The 24773-nt window shown below is 38.6% G+C and overlaps 1 protein-coding gene across 4 annotated transcripts in view; it reads right to left on the reverse strand.

Moving 5' to 3' along the window:
• Positions 1 to 1626: 1626 nt before the first annotated feature.
• Positions 1627 to 24773, reverse strand: part of DCAF17 (DDB1 and CUL4 associated factor 17) — a 65004-nt gene continuing 41857 nt past the window's right edge. For 3 of the 4 annotated variants that reach the window (XM_073218700.1, XM_037022915.2, XM_017664920.3), the window contains 2 exons: positions 17821 to 17976; positions 1627 to 17066 (listed from right to left, as the gene is read on the reverse strand). In XM_073218700.1, coding sequence (XP_073074801.1) covers positions 16929 to 17066; positions 17821 to 17976 — 294 coding nt within the window. In that variant the 3' untranslated portion in view covers positions 1627 to 16928. The remainder of the gene's footprint in view (positions 17067 to 17820; positions 17977 to 24773) is intronic. The other variant, XM_017664918.3, reaches the window with a different exon arrangement.

The raw sequence follows: 24773 nt of genomic DNA on the forward strand, positions 1-24773 counted from the left end.
ATTGGCTGCTGTGTACCATGCCTTGCTGGCTACGGAGCCCATCACCAGAACAGCTCTGACCAAGGTAATAACCACCTATCCCATTGCGGGGGGACATGTGTGGTGCCAGACTGGACCCAAAGACCACGGAGTGACATGGTACAGATTCCTACACTGGCCAAATGGAGTGTATACTTACAGCAGCGTAGCACCCTCTCCAACAGCCCCTTAAGTGTAGAACTCCAATGCTTACGGGGGCCAGTGACATACTAGTGAAAAGCGGGAAGAACTTACTTTAGAACCATTAGTAGCTGAGAGTCTTATCAGGAGGGAAAAGAAGCCCCTATACCTGAAGATGCTTGGTATAGAGATGGCTCCAGTTGTGGGCAGTCCCTGAAGTGGAGGGCTGTGTCTTTCCATCCTAAGCCCGAGACAATGTGGATGGAGGATGGAGAAGGGAAGAGCAGCCAACGGACTGAGTTGTGGGCAGTATGGCTCGTGATCACCCAGGAGCCCTCCCCTATAGTTGTCTGTACTGACAGCTGGGCCATCTCTCGGGGTTTGACCCTGTGGCTACCGACATGGTATCATGCCAACTGGATGGTTGGTCACAGGCTCCTTTGGGGGCAAGAGTTGTGGCAAGGCCTATGGGCCTCTAGTCAGACTAAGACTGTTACCATATATCATGTGACTGGCCATTTGCCTTTGGCATCCCCAGGGAATGATGCAGACACATTGGCCCAGGTGCGCTGGCTAGAAGGAAAGCCTGCTCTGATGTAGTCCAATGGTTACTTCAGTGTTTGCTGCAGCTCCCCGAAATTCTGGGGTGGCAGGGGCTTAGTTCCCATGCTGTGCAGATTCAAGCAGAAACTGGATGTCAGGTGACCCTGGCTTTAGGAGTTGGCAAGGGATTTTCCCTATGCTGAGCTTCCCTTTCCTCCCTATGCTACCTGCTCTCTGCTGCCTGCACACCTGCTGCATTCTCGCTACTCTTGCTTTAATGGATTCCTTCCTTACCTACACTTGTTTGACCTGTTTGTGAATTCTTTCTCCATCAGAGTTATGAACCCTCTTTGGGTTGAGGTCTCACCAAGTGTGCAGGGAGAGCTCGCGGGATTGGATTGTCTGACAACAGAAGGCATAGACATGTGGCTTCTAAGGTGCTAATAATATTCTGTTTCTTGACCTGGAGGATGGATCGTGGGTTTGTTTGTTTTGTGGCTATTTTCTGAATTATGCTTTTTCCAGGGTGCATGTTATATTTCATTAATTAATTTTTTAAAAATGGAAATAAGGAAACCACCACTAAGATAAACAAGCTACTGGAGAGTGCCAAGAATGAACAAGCACATTCAGGAGTGAAGTATACACATGAAAAATGCGGTCCAGCATTTTGGATTCTGTGGTCCAGCAAAGCAAGTCTCAAAAATTTCAAAGAATTGAATGACGTTGAGTATATTCTCTGACCACAGGTCAAGCTAGAAACATGAAACAAAATTATAAGTAGAAATTTCATACATTTGTGCATTAAGAAACATAGTTCTAAATAGTCCATTGTTCAAACAAGAAACCATTAAGGATATTAGAAAATATTTTAAGCTGATAAATTTTGAAAATACAACCTGTCACAACTTATGAGATGCAGTAAAAGCCATACTTAGAGGGAATTGTAGCATATACAGTGCATATATTAGGAAAGACAACTGAAACATGAATGATCTAAATAGCTATCTCACAAAACTAGAAAAATAGCAAAAAGAAAACCCAAGAAAGTGAAAAAAAGGGAAAAATAAAGATAAAAGCAGAAAGTCATGCAATAAAAACATACACATGATGGAGAAAATCAACACAGCCAGGAGATAGCTCTTTGAAAAAAAGTTAATGAACAAATAAACTTCCTGTGAGACTGATCAAGGGAAAGATTAAATACCTCACATTACCACAGCCTGGACCAGCTGTGAACTGAACTTTCGGGTACTTTACATCTGCTTACCATTATTACTAATGTGTTAGATATTAAAAGATCACAAAGGATATTATAAACAACTTTATAATTCTGAAAAATTGGGTGAAATTTCAAGACCCAATTCTCCAAAGCTGACATAAGAAGAAAAACTGGAGCAATCCAATAACCCTTAATAAAGTGAATCTGTAAGTTAAAGTCTTCTCAATGAAAGGAAGGTTTGCTTCTATTACTGGTATTTTTTTCTTGGTCATCAGTAATTTTTTCCTGTTCTTTACTTTGTCTGGTAATCTTTTATTATACAGCAGAACTTACGTGTACAAGAGGAAGGCTCTAGATGGCATCGAGCATTAGTGAGGGGTGCACCTTTCCTCAGTTAGCCAGACAGACTGAGCAACAGATTACCTCAGTCCAATCCGTGATTGAGTTGGGTCAGGGCTTTTAATTGAGAGCTTGTAAAGTTTCCATTTTCTAAGTCCTGAAAGCCTTCAGTTCTTTCCTTCAGAGGTTTGAACTTGGCTCTTTAGCCTCCAACCCCATTGTTATGGGGTGAAATGTACCCCCTCCCCAAATTCATATGTTGAAGTCCTAATCCCAAGTAACTCAGAAGGTGACTGTTTTGGAGAGAGGGTCTTTAAAGAAATAATAAAGTTAATAAAATGAGTTCACTGGGGTAGGCCCTAATCCAGCATGACTGCTGTCCTTAGAAGAGGGGATTGGGACACAGACAGGCAGAGGGAAGACCACGTGAAGACACAGGGTAGAAGATCACCATCCACAAACCAAGGAGAGAGACTTCAGAGGAAACTGGCCCTGCTGACACCTTGATCTTGGACTTCCATCCCCCAGAATTGTGAGAAAAAAAAACTTCTGTATTTAGGTTACTCAGTCTGTGATAGTTCATTATGGAAGCCCTAGCAAACTGAGGCTGATACTGAATTTGTGAAAAACTCCTTTCCCCATAGGATTTTTTTCATCTAAGCACCACAAAACAATGGGAGATTATAATCTGCCTTTCTGGCCCAGTTCCCTGCCTCATGCATCACCCTAAAACTCAGGAAATATCTCATGGGGAAAGAGCCTTGCATTTGTTCTCTTCAAATGTCTAGTAGGTTACATCAGTCCTGTGTGACTTTCAAAGATTCTGCTGACTTCTTTTTCTTCTAGAAGAATCTCTCTGCCTAAATCAAGACCACCAGGGAAATTAAACCATGGAAGTCATTAGCTTATCTAGGAAGGGATCTTACTGGTCTGGAATTTTAGTTTACCTCTTCTTCCTTGTTCTACAACTCTGTGACATCTTTACAAATGTAATTTTGTAATTTATCCATTCTATTTTCTAATTATTGCATCAAAAACATGGGATTACTGCAAATTAATATAACCTACTTAGATTAAAATCAAACTGAATCCAGCAAAATATAAAAGGATACATCACCACCAACTTGGGTTTATTTCAGGAATACATGGCTCTTTTAGCATACAGAAATCAATTTTATTCACCACATAAACAGAAATGAGAAAACTCATGATTATATTAATAGATGTAAAAATTGATAAAATCCTACACATAGTCATTAAAAAAACCATTCTTAGCAAACTAGAGACAGAAGAAAATTTCTTTAACTTGTTAAGGCTTATTTATGGGAAAAAAACTACAGGAAACATAGTACTTAATGAAATGTTAACAGTGTTTACTCTGACAACTGAATGTACTGCAGGACTTAGCCAATAAAATAAGGTAAGAAAAATAAATAACAGTATGAAATAGAGGAAATAATAAAATTGAATTCTTCACATTAGAAAATAAAATTTACAGAGTAATATTAGAATTATTAGATGAACATAACAAATTTACAAGGTAAAGATTAGTATGCAAAAAATCAATGGAATTTCCATAGCTGAGCATTAAACTATTAAAAAATGAAATTTTAAAAAGACACCATTTACAGTAACATCAAAACATATCAGATACCGAGTAATACATTTGAAGAAATATGTGTGATACCTCTATACAGAAAACCTAAAGAGAAGTTGAAAATGACATAAAGAAATGGAAGGATGTACTACATTAAGTTTATGAGAAGACAAAATTGTATTGTAAAGATGTCATTTCTCTTTAGGTTTATCTATAGAGTTAATATAATCCCAATCAAAATTAAAGTGAGTTAATTTTTGCAGAATTGACAAATGGATTCTAAAGTGTAAGGGCAAAGAATATGTCAAGGGTCAAGAAAAACAGGTTTTTCTTTTCACTTCTGAGAAAAAAAATTGTGTGAAGACATACTCTAGTGGATATTAAGGCATATTATACATCTATAGTAATTATTGCAATGTGATATTGTTGAAAATATTGACATATAAACCAGTGGAACGTAGAGTCCATATATAGATACCTGATTCATGATAAAAGATGTCACTGCAAAGATGGCACTTATAGTGCTGGATTAATTAGATATTTTCTTTTATGGAAAAAGGAAAAAAGAATAAGCTTCCATCTCAAATATCCCAAATACCATAAACAAATATCAATTCCAGGTGTATTGTAGCTCTAAGTGTAAATGATAATGATCAGAAAGAGAGAGTCCAGAAACCCCCAGAAAGGTGGGTGAGAAAGGCTGACTTTTCACTTTTGAACACTTTGAATTTTGTGCCTGCAGTGGAACTGTAAGGGACCCCATTACCGCACATGTATGGGCCCCTGAGACATGGTGGCTCTTGATAACTTGGTTCTTTGAAGAGATCTAGCCCCATTCTTGCAAAAGAGACCAAACTTCGGAAAGACTATTAGAAACCATTTCAAACTAAGTTCCTTCCTTTGTGATAAGGACCATGAGGCCAGAGCTGTGATTCCCAGGTAGCGTTTCCACTACCATGGATCCCTACAGCTTTCAGGATGTCGCCTTATTCCTCATAGTTCTTCATGAGTCTGGACTGTTTTGCTAAAAAAATGTTTTGCAAATTCTCCTCCCTCCTGATAAATCTGTTGATTCCCCTGAGTCACCAATATATTTTCAAAACCTCAAAAATGAGTACATAGCCTAGGTATTAAAAACACACTACCTGTAGTACTATGTATACCCCAAATGACATTGTTTACAGAAAGACTGTCATGACTATACACTTCTGAGTTCGCCAAAATACAGGATTTCTCACTCATCAGAATTTTAGGTTAACATCAGCAGACATGAAAACAGTCTTATTTCATTAATCTGTATGTAATTATAGGTAATCACAGTATTCACTGACATGGACATTTTATTACTAGCTGTACTTTCTTGCCTAACATACATTTCTTCTAGTAGTTATCAACAGTTATTAAAATGCATCTTGCTTTATTCTGATTTTATTAAAAGCAAAATTAACAATGCTTTTCTTTGTAGATAAAGCACCTAATGAGTTCAATGTTCAAACTTAGGAGATAGTGACAGAGGTTACTGTGTCTAAATGTTTTAATAGTATTAGTAGGCCCAACCCTGCAATGACTCAAAAGACTTCTGGGTAGTCTATTAAGTTCAAAATGGGTAATAGGTATTTATCATAGCACTTTGTCAAAATTCTAAGATAAGAGTCTGAGACAGAAAAGGTTAATAATTGCTCAGAAATTCACACAAGCTTATAAGACAGTCACTATTTAGGGTCAATCTTTATTTAAAAAAACCTGTCACCTATTAGAGTCAATATTTATAAAATAACAGGTGTCACTGCATCATGGAATGGGTACTGTAGGCACCTGTGAAAATCACATCTACATGAACTTTGGGGCAACAGACTTAAAAATTCTGGGACAGATAACCACTGTCATTGGGCCCGGATGTTGGTATATTGGCAGTACCTTTGTGTTTCCCCCACACTGCCTCTAAGGAGAAGATGAAACCTTATTAATCTAGCTGTAAGTGAGGCTAGTAGCTGGCACCTGTTTCTCTCATCAACAATTACTTTCCAGAAACATCCCTTTATAACCATCATGCTCACCCCTTCCAGGGAAGACCACAGCCTTACATTTGTGAATAAACTTAGACTCAAGCTACTACTTGTTTTCCTGGGTAACTGAAGGAGGAATGAGGAGTAAAAAATAAGTAGTGTTAACATTAAATCCCATTCATTCCAAGATTACAGATTAAGATAACCAACTTAAATGTAAGTGTTTACTTAGAGGAAAACATAGGAGTAAATCTTCATGACCCTAGATTAGTCAATTGTTTCTCAGCTAGGACATCAAGAGCACAAGCAACAAAAGAGAAAATTGATAAACTGGATTTCATCAGAATTAAAAATTTTTGTGCTTTAGGGCACCATCAAGAAAGAGAAAAGACAACTGACAGAATGAAAGAAAGTATCTGTAAATCACATTCTGGTAAGGGACTTGTATCCAGAATATATAAAGAAGTCTGATAACAATAAAAAGACAAACCCTTTAAAATGTTTAAAGGATTTGAGTAGATCTCTCTCCAAAGAAGACAAACAAATGGCTAATAAGCACATGAAAAGATGCTCACATCATTACTCAATAGGGAAATAAAAATCAAAACCATAACAAAATACTACTTCAAACCCACTAGGATTGCTAAAATAAAAAACAGAAAATAAGAAGTATTGACAAGAATGTAGAGGAATTGGACCTCTCTTACATTGCTGTTGGGAATGAATAATGGTGCTGTGTAAGTCTGGAAGTTCCTCAGAAAGCTAAACATAGAGCTACCATATGAGCCAGTGACACCACTCCTAGGTATTTATCAGGGGAATTGAAACATGTATCTACACAAACACATGGACACAAATGGTTATAGTAGCATTATTGGTAACAGTTAAAAAATGTCCATCTACAGATGAATGGATAAACAAAGTGTGTTACATTTATGTAATGGAAAATTACTTGGCCATAAAAAGGAATGGATGTTACAGCATGAATGAAGTTTTGAAAACATTATGCTGGGTAAAGGAAGCCAGACACAAAAGACCGCATTTTGCATGATACCATTTATATGTTTATATAAAATGTCCAGAAGAGACAAATCCACAGATACAGAAAGTAGATTAGAGGTTCCCAGGGACTGGGAGGAAGGGAAATGGAACTGATTGCTAATGGGTACAGGGTTTCTCTTTGCGGTGATAAAAATGTTCTAGACTTAGATGGTGGGAATGGTTGCACAACTTTGTGACTAAACTAAAAATCACTGAATTGTACACTTTACAAAAAGGGTGAATTTTATGGTATGTGAATTATAGCCCAATAAAGCTGTTATAAAAAATCAATATCCCCCCAACTACTAACATCAAAGAACTATGAAATAATTCAGTGAGGCTTAATCTTTTAGAAAATATAAAGAAGCTGTACTATTTGACATTACTAAGGAAGGTTGGTCAGTTAATTTGGAAAGTTAATAAGGAAATCATTGTATAAAAATACATACAACCTGTAAACATTTTATTCAGCTTAAAACATAAACAGGCACATTCATTTAACTATCTTTGATATGAGGGCATGGCATTTCTTTTTTTAACATTTTTTAACTGAGGTAAAGTTGATATAAATATTATATTGGTTTCACATGTTCACAGTGATTTGACAGTTATCTACATTATCAAATGCTCACCCAATTAATATAGTTATCTGTCAACACAGCAAGCACTATTGCCTATATTCTCTGTGCTGTACTTTCATTCCTGTGACTAATTAATACTATAATCGACATTTTGTCCAAGGCCTTTTCTTTAGATTTAAGTTTGCTGATTGGTGTTCTCTGCCATCTTCCTGGCAAAAAACACACTCACTGTATATGTAATTTATAGAACTGGTATTTTTTTAAGCAGAGAAGACTCAAACACACAAGAAATGAGTCCAGAAACCTTTCAATTTTTTTCAAGGTGCCCTTTTAGCAGACACCATGCACAAATTCAGATTCTCTTGGCCTCACCCCTCTCCTCTTCCAGCACTGCTACCAACACTACTCTGTGTGAACTCTGCAAAAGTCACGCCAGGACAACCTGCCTAACAGCACCTCATTCATATCAAGTTGCTGAGTTCCCCCTGCTTCCTGCCTATCTGCTGTCAGGTGAATTCCGGCTTCTGCAATTTGGAAATTCAGAGGAGTTATGTCCTGGGGGTGAGCCTTTCAAGAGTGGCAGATAGGAGCCGGAAGACAAATTCTTCCCCCTTTCTCTCTAACCTGACCTTCACACACTACCCTGAGGCACAGTGTCCGTCACTTTCCAGAGGCTGGTCCATGAGTTGAGGCATTTCTCTGCACTTAGTGGTGCTCAGTTTAACACGGTGTCCTCACACTGGGTTTCCTTCTGGGTCTGCTCCTTCCTCCTCCCACTCATTCCTGCTGAGATTTCACTCATTACCAACGAAGTAGCACACAAGCTTTTGCATCAGGCTTATTCTGGGGAGAACCCAGGCTAAGTCATCTCCATCTTTCACAGAAATTCTTAGTGACCTGATTTTAAAAGTCTTTTCAAAGCATTTAATCTTTTTAATAGAAAAAGCAAACTTTTCCTTTTAATACATTTAATGGATTATTTTAATAAACAAATAATTACAATAACACACATAACTAGCAAAACGAGGTTTATAAGTGAACCCACTCGGCCCTCGGTAGGTACACTCATGACTATGCTGGAGAGCAGTCATGAGCCTGCAGATTAATTTTGTATGCCTTATGTAGTTTTAAAATCAGAATTGAGGGACATCATTTAAAAATTGGAACATTTAACATAAAGGTTTCTATCACTTAAAAACATTGTAAGACCTGGCAACATCAGACTTACGTAGAAATGGATTCCTGACATGTATGAAGTCTGGGCCTGCTGAGGGACGTTAAACCTAGCAGATTGATCTTCACTTTACCTGATCACACAGTAAAAACTGAGGGATATGCTGGGATTGCTTTGTACTTGCTGTATGAGGTTAACAGGAAGCACAGAGCAGGAAGTCCAAAATTCCCTGTGACAAGGCAAAATGGGGCAGCTCATGGCTGGAGGAGCCTCACCCTGGATTAAGTGGTATCATCATCAGCTGTACATCACTGTGAGAACTTTTAAAGTCTGTAATTCCAGCACGCTGTGTGGTCCCTGCATTTTGGGGATCATCTCTGTAAAGGTTCACACACTTTTCTTCACAGCTTTCCTGTCCTCTGTTGGTGTCTTTCCGTCATTCTTATCACTTTGTTATTTGATGACACAGACCTTGAGCCTGACACAAAGACCCCAGACCTTAAAATGGCTAGGTTGATTTGAGGAAGACATAGGTAAATTGCAGGAGAAAAGACACTAGAATACCAGCACAGGAATAGGACTACTGTTGGCACAGGGGAGTGTAAATAAATGGTTTGTGAACGTAAATGAGAAATTGTTTTTCTAGAGTGTATCTCCTTGATTATGTGAAGTCTGGTGCACCATATTGAAATTACAGCATGTAAATGGACAGATGAATAATTTCCTAGTAACTTGTATTAGCTTTAAGTAGGGTGATCATGCTTAGAAGAGGCTTGGTTTATGCCGGGTGTCTAGGCATAGTGATTAGTAATGTTTCCCTTCACTCTCAAGTGTCTACATTTGGACAATAAATCATATGATCAGCCTAACTCTAGTCAAAGTGGCAGAGGTATCCAAGACTTTCTGGCAGAAATTGAAATAGAAACCACTGGGTCACAAGTCCAGCTGGTAAGGAAGACCAAGACCAACTCTGGGAATGAGACACTGGGATGTTACATAAGATGTGGGAGTGGGCTGAAGGACTACAAGTTCACGATACAGAATCAGTCAGCCCATCTTCTAGGAGATATTGTGTAATAACTGAAGTTTTAGATGTGGGAGGGGTGGAGCTGGGAAATCTTTAACTCTCCTTGGATTTGTTCTCTAAAGACAGAAAGACAGATTACAGACAAGAAAATTAAGCATTAGAATGACTTTTGAACTGTAATTCTTTCAGCACGCTATAACAAATCTTGTTGCTCTTACAGATAAAGCTTGAAAAACTATGGCTAGGAGCATGTGACCTTCAATGAAAAAGTGTTTAAAATAGAAGAATTCAGAAATAATTGTCTACTTTAGCAGATGACCTTCTAAGAAGAAATAAAAAAGATTTAATTGAGCCATAAAACTTTTATTAGTAAAAGAATTGGTAAAGGACTTATTGGCAAATTATTTCCTTTTGAAAATTTCATTTGAAAGATCAATTTATGGATGCATATTGCCCGAACAGGTGGAGTGTCCTCAGTATGAATCCATTCACTGATTTTATCTTTCTGAGTTTAATTAAATGTAAGTTTCTGTGGTGGTCCAAGGTTTTAATGTATATTCAACTAAAATGGGTTCAAAGCATTAACTGGGCTCAGACAGGTATTGACTTTTTAACTTCAGATACAATTTTATTTAGTTAATGAACTTTCTGGACTGAGATGAGATGGGGAGAGGCTGGCAATGTGCCCAAGGCTTCTCCAAGATTATAAGTCCTAACTTGTTAAATTTTGTTCACATGAGAATGAAACCTCTGGCAAAGGGCCAAAAAAAGTCTGGTAATTATTTGTACAGGCAGAAAGTCACCTAAATATAATGAGAAACAACATGTACCACAGCACAAATATGATGGTATGAATTCATTATTGTGGAAATGGCACAATGTGAAAATACAGAACTGCAAAAATTCAGTCAAAATATGGTTAGAAATTTAGAGGTCTCAGATGGGTTTATCCCAAGAATTCAAGATCGGTTTTACATTCAAAAATCAATCCATGTAATTTACCATACAGACTAAAATAGAAAATCCATATGATCATCTCAATAGATGCAGAAAAAGCAACCGACAGACTCCAGATGCTACATCCAATAAAAGTCAGAGTGCTAGGAGCAGAAGGGAACTTCCTCAAACTGAGAAAAGGTCACTATGAACAACCTACAGTTAATACCACACTTAGCAGTGAAATACTGAGAACTACCCCCTAAGTACTGGATATCCACATGCAAAAAAAAAGAACTTTGATTCATACTTGCATCATATACAAAAATTGGATTATAGATCTACATATAAAATCTAAACTAATTAAAAAGACTGACCATATCAAGTGTGGTATGAGCAACTGAAACTCTCATATATTGATGACAGGAATATAAAATAGCATGGCCATTTTGGCAAAACAGTTTGCAAGCTCCTTACAAAGTTAAGCATAGACCTAATATATGACACAGCCATTCTCTCCTTGGTATTTACTCAAAAGAAATAAAGCATATGTCTGTTCAAGGAATCTGTACCATATGTTCATAGTTTTCTTTTTAGTAAGCAAAAAATGGCAACAACCCAAATATACAGCAACAAGTAAATGTATGAACAAACTGTGGTTACACATGTATCACGGAGTACTACCCAGCAATAAAAAAGAATGAAGTAGGATGTATGCAACCCAGATGGATCTCAAAATAACTATCATCAGTGAAAGAAGCCAGGAAAAAAAGAAAAAAGAGTACTTACTGTGTGGTTTGATTTATATACAATTGAGCTAAAATGGGGAGAGGAAGCTTAGAAAGTGTAAATGTATTTGAAGTGACAGAAACATTAATGGTTGCCTTGGAAAGGCAGGAGAGGGAGGTAGGGAAGGATTACAAAGGAGCAACAGGAGACTTTATCGGGTGATGGATGCATTATTTTGTGATGGTTTTATAGGTGTATACATGTCAACAGTTATCAATTGTACACTTCAAATATGTGCAGTTTATTGTATGGCCTTTATACCTCAATAAAAATGTTAAGAAAATTTTAAATTTACACATGGCATATAAACACATGAAAATGTGCTTGCCATCATTAGTTAATAAGGGAATAGAAACTAAAACCACACTAAATCCAACATAGTTATCAGAGAAAAGAGAAAGCTTGTTAATACTAATATGCTTTCATTTTAGAGCAATAATTTATCTGATTTATAAATAATATGACCACATAAACTTGAAAACAAAAGGTCATTTTCTGCTTTTATTACAACATTTGATGGAGCCTCTTCTCTGGTGCCATCTTACCCTGCTCCAGTAGGCATGTGGAACAGTCCAATGAGTGCCGCTGGCAACCCAGGTTTGCTCTGTACTGTTATTCTCCATTAAAGGAAACAGGGTTCCTCGGTGAGCGATGTATCTCATGTTTGAGAAAGAATAACTCTCGTTGAGTTTTCAGTTACATTTACTGTCACAAAGAAAGAATGTTTCAGCAATTCCTGGGGGAAGGTGGTGTTAAAAAGGATAAAAAGCTGGACCGACAAGAGGGCTGCTAGACACAAGTAGAAACAATCTAAATATCAACTAGAAATGACTATATACCCTCCATAAATGATAAGATAAAAAAGGTGAACCACCACAAATGTTGGAAGAAATATGGAGCAACTGGAAGTTTCATACATTGCTGCAGGCATGTAAAATGGTACAATGCTTTAGAATAAAGGTCTGGCAGTTTCTTATTAAACTAAACATACCCTAGGACCCAACAATTCCATCCTTGGATGTTTACAAGAGGAATAAAGACACATGCTCACCAAAAAAATGTATACAAGAATGTTCACAGCTGTTTTATTTCATAACACTGGGGAAGAAAAGCAGAAACATTCCAGTGTCCATCAACAGGAAAATGGAAAAAGTCAACTATGACATATTCATACAAAAGAATACTCAGCAATAAAGGGGAATGAACCACGGGTACACGCAACATGAATTAATCTCAGAAACATGATGAGTAAAAAAGCATTGTGCTTTGCATGATTTCATTTATATGAAGTTTTAGAATGGCAATTTTAACTGTGAGGCAAACAGAACAGTAGTTATACCTGAGAGGTGGGGTGGGGACTGACTGGGAAGGGGCATGAGGAAACTTTCTGGGATGATTGCAATGTTCTAAATTTTGGGAAGGGCTACACAGGTGCATGTGTTTGCAAAACCCCAGCAAATTTGTATTTAACATTTTGTGCATTTCATTGCATATAAGTGCACATTTAAAAATTTTAAAGCTAAACAATATTAAATTCTACTCAATGATATGCATGCTGAAGTATTAGGGAGAGTTACACTGATGCCTGCAATTTATTTCAAAATGCATCACAAAAGTAACATGGATAGCTAAGTAATAAAACATGTAGAGTGAAATGTAGAAGTCATGTGGCTGGTATTTGGGTATTTACTGTAAAATTCCATAAACTTTGCTGTAGTTTGCTGTTTGAAATTTTTCATAATAAAAGGATGGAGAAAAGTCATCAGTTGGTCTTACCTTTCTACTATCCTTGCCTGAAATAAATTATTCTAAGAGAATTCTACCTCTTTGGTAACACAGGGACCAGAAATTAGCCCTGAAATTTTCAAATTTCGTAACAGTGGGGAAGAAAAGTGGAAACATTCCAGTGTCCATCAACAGGAAAATGGAAAAAAGTAAATGATATATCTAAACATTGTAAGAAAGGTAAGAAAATATAAAAATTATTGAAAAGGAAGCCAACTTACAGTAAGAGTAATTACTAATACTGGTTTTTATTAACACCACAAACAGCCCGAGGGTACCATTTTTTGTACCTTCTTAAAAAATGACTTTTAACAAATGAATAAAGAACCATCTTTTATGTGAAGTTATATATGTGAATAGGCTAACTGTAGCACATTCAAACTTTGTCTAAAATTTGGATATCATTATTAAAAAAACACTTATTAAGCATTTTCCTATCTCCCCAATATTATTATTATCAGTATGCTATACATGAGATAAAACAAATCCTTTGCTTCTTGAGAGCTTTGGTGGAAATTTAGCATTAAGTTTGTGTCAAACACAGCTGGATGTGTTTCCCATCTCCGCACTTATTAGTTGTAGGACCTTGGACAAATTAACTTCTATAGGCCTCACTGTCCTCATTTGTAAGATGTAGCAGGATAACGGCAATTCATACTTTACATATTTATTTTAAATGTTAAATGAGGCAATACACTTTATACATATCACAGTGACTGGCAGAAAGTACTCAATAAATACAAGTTATCATTTTTAAAAGTACAAGAAACAGGACATTCAAGTGGTGGAAGAATGTAGAGTACCTTAATTTGTTTAGATAGAACAGTATCATCTCCTCAATATGTAGTTCAACTAGCAACTATGACAGGATTTGTTTTCTCTCAGAATTGTTAAAAATGTTTTAGAAAGTCAAAGAACAGTAATGTTGCTGCCTCAATACTGTGAGAATACAGATTAGATCAAGGAGCAGAAATACAGAAATACATATCAGCTTAACATCTGCACCTCGTGAAAGAAGCTACCCTGCTTTACCCAGATTTACATTAAGCTCTCAGAAATATTTACCATAATATTTTATGCTTGTCACTAGCACCTGTTAAGTATGCAGGCACACCACTAAAGCCTCCAGACAGTCAACTGGAGAACAGGGTTATGGTGGGGCAGGAGGATACTAACCACCACTTACCTCCACCCCAAGAGAATGGCAGACTCACATTTGGGGGGCATAATGAATGGCAGCATCGCCACTGTGGGGACTGGCAAACCAATTCTTTTTTTGGGAAGCATGCTGCTATTGTCTTCTGTTATGCATATTACCTATAAATTTCCCAGATTCCTTGCTATCTTCTGTATCTTTGGTATTTTTTCACATTCAGCAATCCACAGCCCACATTCCCACACAGTGCTACAATTGGCAGAAACTAAGTCGTAGCAGCTTGCCCTTTTTCAATGGGGCAAAGCCCTCCTGCTGTTACACTGTCCATGACTTCCTGCTGTTTTTCACCCAAGACACATTCCTTGCCTGGCCTACACGGCATCTGGGTCCTGGTCTAGCTTGGTTTTGGCAGTGCAGTGGTGACACCTGGCAATTTCTAAGCAGTCAGTTCACATCTAGACTAGAAGTAATCCACCCAGTCATCCTGACCCCCACCAAAAAAGCTGCCAGACATCTCAGCTAGTTCCCAGCTGTCTTTCTGAGTAGATGAGTTCCTTTCTCTCATTTCACCAAAAGAAGGCAATGACTTAAAGGAGAAGGGGAAATACAAGAAACTTCTTTTTAAACACTCTTGGAAATGGAGAGCAGGCTCTCTGCTTTTACAAAGCACTGCACCTGCTTTGAAACCCATACAACACTGGTTTCTTTCTTTTTCTCTGGCATTTTAAATCTATTAATTCTTACTGGACTTGTTTTTCAAGATATAAATTCACTGGGCAGAACTGTTTATAACTAGCATCTAATTGGAAATTTGGGGCAAAATCTAGCACACTGTAACTACTCAACTGCTTTCTAATAAAAATCATGTTTCTAAAATGCTCTGAAAGCTTCAAGTATTATATTAAATAGAATTATTAAATATGTATAAAATGAGAATGGATCTTTCAGTTAGGAGATATAAAAGTATTGTAATTTAATATATGAAGATTTATCATCTTGCTTATAGGTAATCACTTCTACTTTCTCAAATGGTTATTATATATAGCATCAGATTCAGGAAGATCTACTTCAAGCCTACATATAAATATTTTCCCTTATTCTTAAACGTTAGTAATTTTCAATTGCTCAAAAGACAGTTTTAGGTTTGCTCCCTTTATGTCTTTTAAATTTATGGACTCTGCTACTAACTTCTTGACTTTTTAAATAGCTAACACCTTTCTCAGCCCTGTTGGTCATAATAGGCTTGAAATTTATCTGCACACTTCAAAGGAAGAACAGGGCAGAATTCACATCATTCTTAATATGGCATCAAGCCAAAATCAAAGGAAAAACTCGGATTTTAATGGAACTCATGCAAGCTAAAATCCCATATTTTTACCTTAAATTTGAATCAGCAATAATTTTTACTGCTGTTTTCTCCCCTTCTATTTTTACTTTTGAATCAGAGAAATGTGCTATACATGTGGATTGAAAGCAACTGCATTTCTCAGACACGAAGCACAAAGAAACACTTTCTTCTTTTACTTATGTTCTTTTATTTAACATTCTGAAGAATGATTATCTATGTTTAAGGATCATATTCAGATCGGTTTTAACAAAGATGAAAAAATACTTGTTTCACAGTAAGACAGAGCCAAAAGGTTTTTCTGGCTAATCAGTCAGTTTCCAAGCCAGTAAGAGCTCCTGGGACTTTATCTACTCTTCTGCGGGGAGCAGCACTGGGATACCTTTACCTTATCGCTTATGTATGAAAATATTGCCTAAGCAGAGTTGGAAGGCTCATCAAATAAACAGAATGGTGAAATAAGCACAATGTTCTTAGATGTAGTAAAAGCTGAACAGGCTACATACCAGGAAAAAGTTAACCTGAATATGGCTTGGAATCTTACATTAGTCTAAGAAAGACAGACAAATAATCAACGGGAACATCAAACCAAGAAAACAGAACCATAGAAGAAAAGATAATTTGGGAACTAAAGCCAATTCCTGCTACTATATATAAATACAAAATGCAAAACATACATAAGATTAAAAAAAAGAACTGTGATGACACATTTTTGGCTCCAAAATATGTTTTCACATTACAGATCTCCTTATTCAACCTTAAGCAAAGTCTGGTATAGAGAATACAGGATTCATTTCTGTATCTTTTGTATCTTTCTTTTCATCTCTCCCTCCTGTTCTTACTAACCAAAACTCCACAACCACCCTTTAAGAACCATGTTAAAGACCTCCATTAATGACCCTCTCCCCAGCAACTGGGATTAACCTGTCTTCTCTGTTCCCCAACATTGCATATTTGTATCACCACTGAGCCAAAAGCTCCAAAATGCCAGACTTCTTGGGATGTCATTTTAAAATATTTTTACATAAGATAAAGTCCTTACCACCTTGTATAGCAAGAGTTTAAAAAAGAAGTTATAGTCATTTGGAGTCCACACAGGACCTTTTCTGGAAAATAGGGAGAACTTGCTATCCAGATAATAAAAAGGAGGACTGGATATAGCTGCTACAGAGTGTTGCTAAAAGTCTTGTAAGGTACAGCTCAAAATTTTAAATTATCTCACTCTTTTTCACAATTTGTTTGTTATTTCTTCTTCTTCCTCAGGGTCACACACCATCTGGTAAACATAGCAGCTGAAGACCCTGCTGGGTTTCTGTTCTATGTGTAGCACCAAGTCTCTGTCAAAATAGACTTCATGGCTGTATGTCTGTAATTAGAACATAGTCACATGGAATCTCCTTCTCAGTTAACCATATTCACTACTGTCACTAAAATGCCATGGTTCCTAAGCTAGGGATCTTCAAGTATACACTTAGAGGCAAAATATTGCCAGACAGTTTTATGCCATTTGTGAATACACAGATTACTTACAAGAAAAGCATTATACAAAATGTCGGTGATGGAAAGAGCCCCGGGCTGAGGAGTGTGCGCATGTGGCTCCTGCTGCCCACATCACTGCTATTCACTGGGCAGCCGGGGGCAGCTTGCTAAACCTCCCATGTTCTACATGAATAAAACAAGCATTGGATAAAATAATGTCTTCTATTCCTTGTAACTTTTATATTCCACGATACTCAGAAGAGAAGACAAGTGCTTCGAAGAGTGTCTTGAGACCCTACATGCTTAGATATAGTCTCAAATAACGGCGGGGATTCAAAACAGTATACTTTTATTTTTTAAAACATTACCACACTTCTAGAAAATCAAAGACTATGGTAAGGAAATAGTATGTCTCATAAAAAACATAAACCTTTGTTTTAAAGACCACCAATAAGGAGGCATCCCCTAGTCCCCAGAGGACGAAGTCTTAAGAAGTACTCATTTTGTCCTTTCTGTAGGACAATAACCTCTTTCAAGTGGTCACTGGTATAGGTGAGCCCGGACTGATGTGAACACAGTAACTTCTGTTGCAATAAATGTCACCTTTAAAGAAAATTCTAACAACTGTAGACACTACTCACCACATCCCATGACTCCACTAGAGGAATGCTTTTAAGTAAAGTTCCATATTCATTACAGTGGAAATCCAGGTGAGCTTTTCCTTCAGCATCTATCTGAGTTACAGCTACCACAGAAAGTAAATCCAACTCATCTTCATAGTCCACACTTTTGAAAGTCTTGGTGAATAGATGGATAAGGCAGATAAAAAGAGTTATTCAGTTAGGATTATTTCTACATTTGTAGTTTAACTGTTCTGTCACTTATAAAAATATGTAGAAAGAGGGAGAGGGTTCAAGAAGGTGGTGTGAGTGGGGCAGCGGAAAGCTCCTCCCAAAACCATATATATTTTTGAAAATACATCAAATACAACTATTCCTAAAAGAGAGACCAGAAGATACAGCACAACAGCCAGGCTACATCTGCATCTGCAAGAACTCAGCATCACACAAAGGGGATAAGATACAAAGCCGTAACCCGGCGGGACCCAAGCACTCCCCCCACCCCACCTCACCAGCGGGAGGAAAAGAATCACAGAGGGGAGGGAGTGGAAGCACAGGACTACTAAATAACCAACCCTACTAATCTACACCAGGAGCACAGACACACACTGCATGGTGTACTGGATATTAGAGAAATGGAAAAGTAAAATCCAAGATGGAGACTGCGAGCGGGAACCCACAGCCGGCTCCCCTGGGACAAAAGAAAAGCAGGTGCTTTTTAAACGTCTTAAAGAGACAAGGGCTCAACAGCTAGACAAAATCGACCCAGCAGACTCAGCCAAGCAGGCTGGGAATCTGAGGAACTTCAGGCCCCCTAAACCCCTGGGGGGTAAAGCAGCCCTGAAGCCCCTCACGGCAATAAGCAGCCTGCCATTCATTCTCCCTGGTCGGCACTGAAAGCAAACCGGCTGACCTTCCACAGCTGCGGAGCAGCCAGAGAAAAGCCTCGCCCACAGCAACTACACAGAGTCCCCTCCCAGCACACAGCTAACTGGGACAGACAGAGGATGCCAGAACAAGGTCTGGAAGGCACAAAGGAGTGCCATTCTCACAGGAGAATACACCCGATATGTCTGCCACAGCTGCAGTGCACTAGGCTATCGCGAGGGCCGCCCCACACACAGTAGTGGAGATTATCTCAGAGACTGCTCCCGGTGTGTGGGTAACTGGCAGGCAGTGGAAGCCGGAGCAAGGTCTAGAAGGCACGAAGGGGTGCCGTCCTCGCAGGAGAACACAGCCGGCATGTCTGCCACCCCACATAGTGTGCTAGGCTATGCCGAGGGCCGCCCCACCCCGGCAGCTCAGGAGATTATCCCAGAGACTGCTCCCAGTGTGCGGGGAACTGGCACAGGCAGGGGAAGCCAGAGCAAGGTCCAGAAGGCACGAACGGGTGCCATTATCGCATGAGAACACACCCAGTGTGGATGCGACCCATGCAGTATGCTAGGCTATCTGGAGGGCTGCTCCATTAATGGCAGCTCAGGGGATTATCCCAGAGACTGCTCCCGGTGTGTGGGTAGACGGCACAGGCAGCGGAGAAGGGCAAGGCGACCAACAAGCAGAAAGGGACATTGCTCTCCCAGCTGTCACATGCGCCACCTGCCTGTGACCAATTCTATTACCATGAAAAGGCAGAAGAATCTGGTCCAGTCAAAAATCACTCAGACAACCGCAGAGAGACTGGTGATACACATATAACCAATCTTCCTGAAAAAGAATTCAAAATAAAACTCACAACCATGCTGATGGACTTGCAGAGAAAGATGCAAGAGATAAGGGATGAAGTCCGGAGGGAGATAACAGAAAAGAAACAATCAATAGAAGAATTTAAGAGGAGACTGGATGAGGTCCAAGAGACTGTTAATGGAATAGAAATCAGAGAACAGGAATACAGAGAAGTTGAGGCAGAGAGAGATAAAAGGATCTCTAGGAATGAAAGAATAATAAGAGAACTGTGTGACCAATCTAAGCAGAACAATATTTGCATTATCGGGGTACCAGAAGAAGAATAAGGGAGAAAAAGGGAGTCAAAGTGCTTTGAAGAAATAATTGCTGAAAATTCCCCAATCTGGGGAAGGAAATAGTCTCTCAGACAATGGAAGCCCACAGATCTCCCAACATAAGGGACCGAAGGAGGACAACACCAAGAGGTATAATAATTAAAATGGCAAAGATCAAAGACAAGGACAGAGTATTAAAAGCAGCCAGAGAGAGAAAAAAGATCACCTACAAAGGAAAACCCATCAGGCTATCATCAGAATTCTGAACAGAAACCGTACAGGCCAGAAGAAAATGGCATGATAAATTTAATGCAATGAAACAGAAGGACTTTGAACCAAGAATACTGTATCCAGCACAATTATCATTTAAATATGAAGGAGGGATTAAACAATTTCCAGACAAGCAAAAGTTGAAGGAATTTGCCTCCCACAAACCACCTCTACAGAATATTTTAAAGGGACTGCTCTAGATGGAAGTACTCCTAAGGCTAAAGATGTCACCAGAGAAAACAAAATCACAACAAAGCAGACCAACCAAATACTAACTAAAGTCAAAAAATAAAATCAACTACTCACAAAAGCAGTCAAAGGAAACACAAAAGAGTACAGAATACAACACCTAACATATAAAGAATGGAGGAGGAAGAATAAGAAGGGAGAGAAATAAAGAATCATCAGATTGTGTTTATAGCAGTTTAATAAGAGTTAAGTTAGATGGTTAGATAGAAAAGAAGCTACCCTTGAACCTCTGCTAACCACGAATCCAAAGCCTGCAATGATAATAAGTACAAATCTATCAATAATCACCCTAAAAATAAATGGACTGAATTAACCAATCAAAAGACACACAGTAATACAATGGATGAAAAGCAAGACCCATCTACATGCTGCTTAAAAGTGACTCATCGCAAACCCAAAGATATACACAGACTAAAAGTGAAGGGATGGAAAAGATATTTCATGCAAACAACAGAGAGAAAAATGCAGGTGTTGCACTATTTGTATCAGACAAAATAGACTTCAAAACAAAGAAAGTAACAAGAGATAAAGAAGGACATTACATAATGATAAAGGAGTGAGTCCAACAAGAGGATATAACCATTATAAATATCTATGCACCCAACACAAGAGCACCAACATATGTGAAACAAATACCAACAGAACTAAAGGAGGAAATAGAATGCAATGCATTCATTTTAGGAGACTTCACTACTCACCTCAATCCAAAGGACAACTCAAACAGACAGAAAATAAGTAAGAGGCACTGAATAACACACTAGAACAGATGGACCTAAAAGACATCTACAGAACTCTACACCCAAAAGCAGCAGTATACACATTGTTCTCAAGTGCACATGGAACATTCTCCAGAATAGACCACATACTAGGCCACAAAAAGTGCCTCAGTAAATTCAAAAAGACTGAAATTCTACCAACCAACTTCTCAGGTCACAAAGGTATAAAACTAGAAATAAACTGTACAAAGAAAACAAAAAGGCACCCAAACACATGGAAGCTTAACAACATGCTCCTAAATAATCAATAAATCAATGACCAAATTAAAACGGACATCAGAGGGGCGGAGCCAAAATGGCGGTGTGAGCAGGACAGTGGGAATCTCTTCCCAAAAACATATATATTTTTGAAAATACAACAAATACAACTATCCCTAAAAGAGAGACCAGAAGACACAGGACAACAGCCAGACTACATCCACACCCGTGAGAACCCAGTGCCTGGCGAAGGGGGTAAGATACAAGACCTGGCCCAGCGGGAGCCGAGCGCCCCACACCCCAGTTCCCGGCGGGAGGAGAGGAGTTGGAGTGGGGAGGGAGAGGGAGCCCAGGACTGTTAAACATCCAGCCCTACACATCCGCACCAGGATGCAGACACAGTGCGTATGTGGGGTGCTGGAAACTAGGGACACAGGACAGTAAGACCTGTGAGTGGTTCCCCACAACTGGCCCCTCTGGGACAAAGAAAAGTGAGTGCTTTTTGAAAGTCTTAAAGGGACAGGGACCCCACCGCTGGACAGAAGCGTCCTGGGACACTTAGCCCACCAGCTGGGAATCCCAGGAAACTCCGGGCACACTAAACCCCTGGGCAACAGCTCTGAGACCCAAATTGGAAAAAGAAGAACAAATGAGGCCTAAGGTCAGCAGAAGGAGGGATATAATAAAGATCACGGTGGTAAACAGCCAAACAGGTCCCCCACCATTCCCCCTCCAGGGCCCCGCCACAGTAGAGCAGCAGCCAGAGGCTGGCCACACGCACAGCAAGGGAGCTTCCTCCATAGAGGCCGGGCAAGATACAGAACCAGTCTATGCACGATTGCCCAACACAAGCTGCTAGGGGCCACCGTTCTCCCAGTAAAGAAAGACGAGGAGCAAGTAGAAAGAGTCTTGGCTCAGCCAGCTGACAGAGTACTCAATAGCACACCACTGCATCTATCAACATAAAAAGGCAAAAAAATATGATCCAGATAAGACTAACCCAGGCATCTTCTACATCTTCCCCTGAGAAGGAATCTGGGGAGATAGATTTAACCAATCTTCCTGAAAAAGAATTCAAAACAAAAGTCATACATGGACTTGCAGAGAAATATGCAAGAACTAAAGAGGGAGAACACAGAAATAAAATATCTGTGGAAGGACGTCAAAGTAGAATGGACGAGTTGCAAGAGACCATTAATGGACTAGAAATCAGAGAACAGGAACGCAGAGAAACTGATGCAGAAAGAGATAAAAGGATCTCCAAGAATGAAAGAATATTAAGACAACTGTGTGACCAATAAAAACGGAACAATAGTCACATCATAGGAGTACCAGAAGAAGAAGAGAGAGAAAAAGGGATAGAAAGTGCCTTTGAAGAAATAATTGCTGAAAACTTCCCCAAACTGGGGGAGGAAATGGCCTCTCAGACCACAGAGGTACACAGAACCCCATGACAAGGGACCCAAGGAGGGCAACACCAAGACACATAATAAGTAAAATGGCAAAGATCAAAGACAAGGACAGAGTATTAAAGGCAGCCAAAGAAAAAAAAAGGTCACCTACAAAGGAAAACCCATTAGGCTATCATCAGACTTCTCAACAGAAACCTTACAGGCCGGAAGAGAATGCCATGATATACTTAATGCAATGAAACAGAAGGGCCTTGAACCAAGAATACTGTATCAAGCACGATTATCATTTAAATATGAAGGAGGGATTAAACAATTCCCAGACAAGCAAAAGTTGGGGGAATTTGCCTCCCACAAACCACCTCTACAGGGAATCTTAGAGGGACTGCCCTAGATAGGAGCATTCATAAAAAGAGCACAGAACAAAACACCCAACATATGAAGAATGGAGGAGGAGGAATAAGAAAGGAGAGAAATAAAGAATCATCAGACTGTGTTTATAATACCTCAATAAGCGAGTTAAGTTAAACAGTAAGGTAGTAAAAAAGCTAACCTTGAACCTTTGGTAACCACGAATCTAAAGCCTGCAATGGCAATAAGTACATATCTTTCAATAATCACCCTAATGTAAATGGACTGAATGCACCAATAAAAAGACACAGAGTAATAGAATGGATAAAAAAGCAAGACCCATCTATATGCGGCTTACAAGAGACTCACCTCAAACCCAAAGATGTGCACAGATTAAAAGTTAAGGGATGAAAAACATATTTCATGCAAAAAACAGAGAGAAAAAAGCAGGTGTGGCAATACTAGTATCAGACAAAATAGACTTCAAAACAAAGAAAGTACCAAGAGATAAAGAAGGACATTACACAATGATAAAGGGCTTAGTCCAAAAAGAGGATATAACCATTATAAACATATATGCACCCAATACAGGAGAACCAACATATGTGAAACAAATACTATCAGAACTAAAGGAGGAAACAGAATGCAATGCATTCATTCTAGGAGACTTCAACACACCACTCACTCCAAAGGACAGATCCACCACACAGAAAATAAGTAAGGACAGAGGCACTGAACAACACACTAGATCAGATGGACCTAATAGACATCTATAGAACTCTACATCCAAAAGCAACAGGATACACATTCTTCTCAAGTGCACATGGAACATTCTCCAGAATAGACCACATACTAGGCCACAAAAACGATCTCAGTGAATTCCAAAAGATTGAAATCCTACCAACCAACTTTTCAGACCACAAAGGCATAAAACTAGAAATAAACTGTACAAAGAAAGCAAAAAGGCTCACAAACACATGGAGGCTTAAAAACATGCTCCTAAATAATCAATGGATCAATGACTAAATTAAAATGGAGATCCAGCAATATATGGAAACAAATGACAACAACAACACAAAGCCCCAACTACTGTGGGATACAACAAAAGCAGTCTTAAGAGCAAAGTATATAGCAATCCAGGCATATTTAAAGAAGGAAGAACAATCCCAAATGAATGGTCTAATGTCACAATTATCAAAATTGGAAAAAGAAGAACAAATGAGGCCTAAGGTCAGCAGAAGGAGGGATATAATAAAGATCAGAGAAGAAATAAATAAAATTGAGAAGAATTAAACAATAGAAAAAATTAATGAACCCAAGAGCTGGTTCTTAAAGAAAATAAACAAAATAGATAAGCCTCTAGCCAGACTTATTAAGAGATAAAGAGTCAACACACATCAATAGAATTAGAAATGAGAAAGGAAAAATCATGATGGACACCACAGAAATACAAAGAATTATTAAAGAATACTATGAAACCTATATGCTAACAAGTTGGAAAACCTAGGAGAAATGGACAACTTTCTAGAAAAATACAACCTTCCAAGTCTGACCCAGAAAGAAACAGAAAATCTAAAAAGACCAATTACCAGCAATGAAATTGGAGCAGTAATAAAAACACTACCGAAGAACAAAACCCCCAGGGTCAGATGGATTTACCTTGGAATTTTATCAGATGTACAGTGAAGACATAATACCCATTCTCCTTAATGTTTTCCAAA

This window comes from Manis javanica, chromosome 12, assembly GCF_040802235.1.
Source record: "Manis javanica isolate MJ-LG chromosome 12, MJ_LKY, whole genome shotgun sequence".
NCBI lineage: Eukaryota > Metazoa > Chordata > Mammalia > Pholidota > Manidae > Manis > Manis javanica.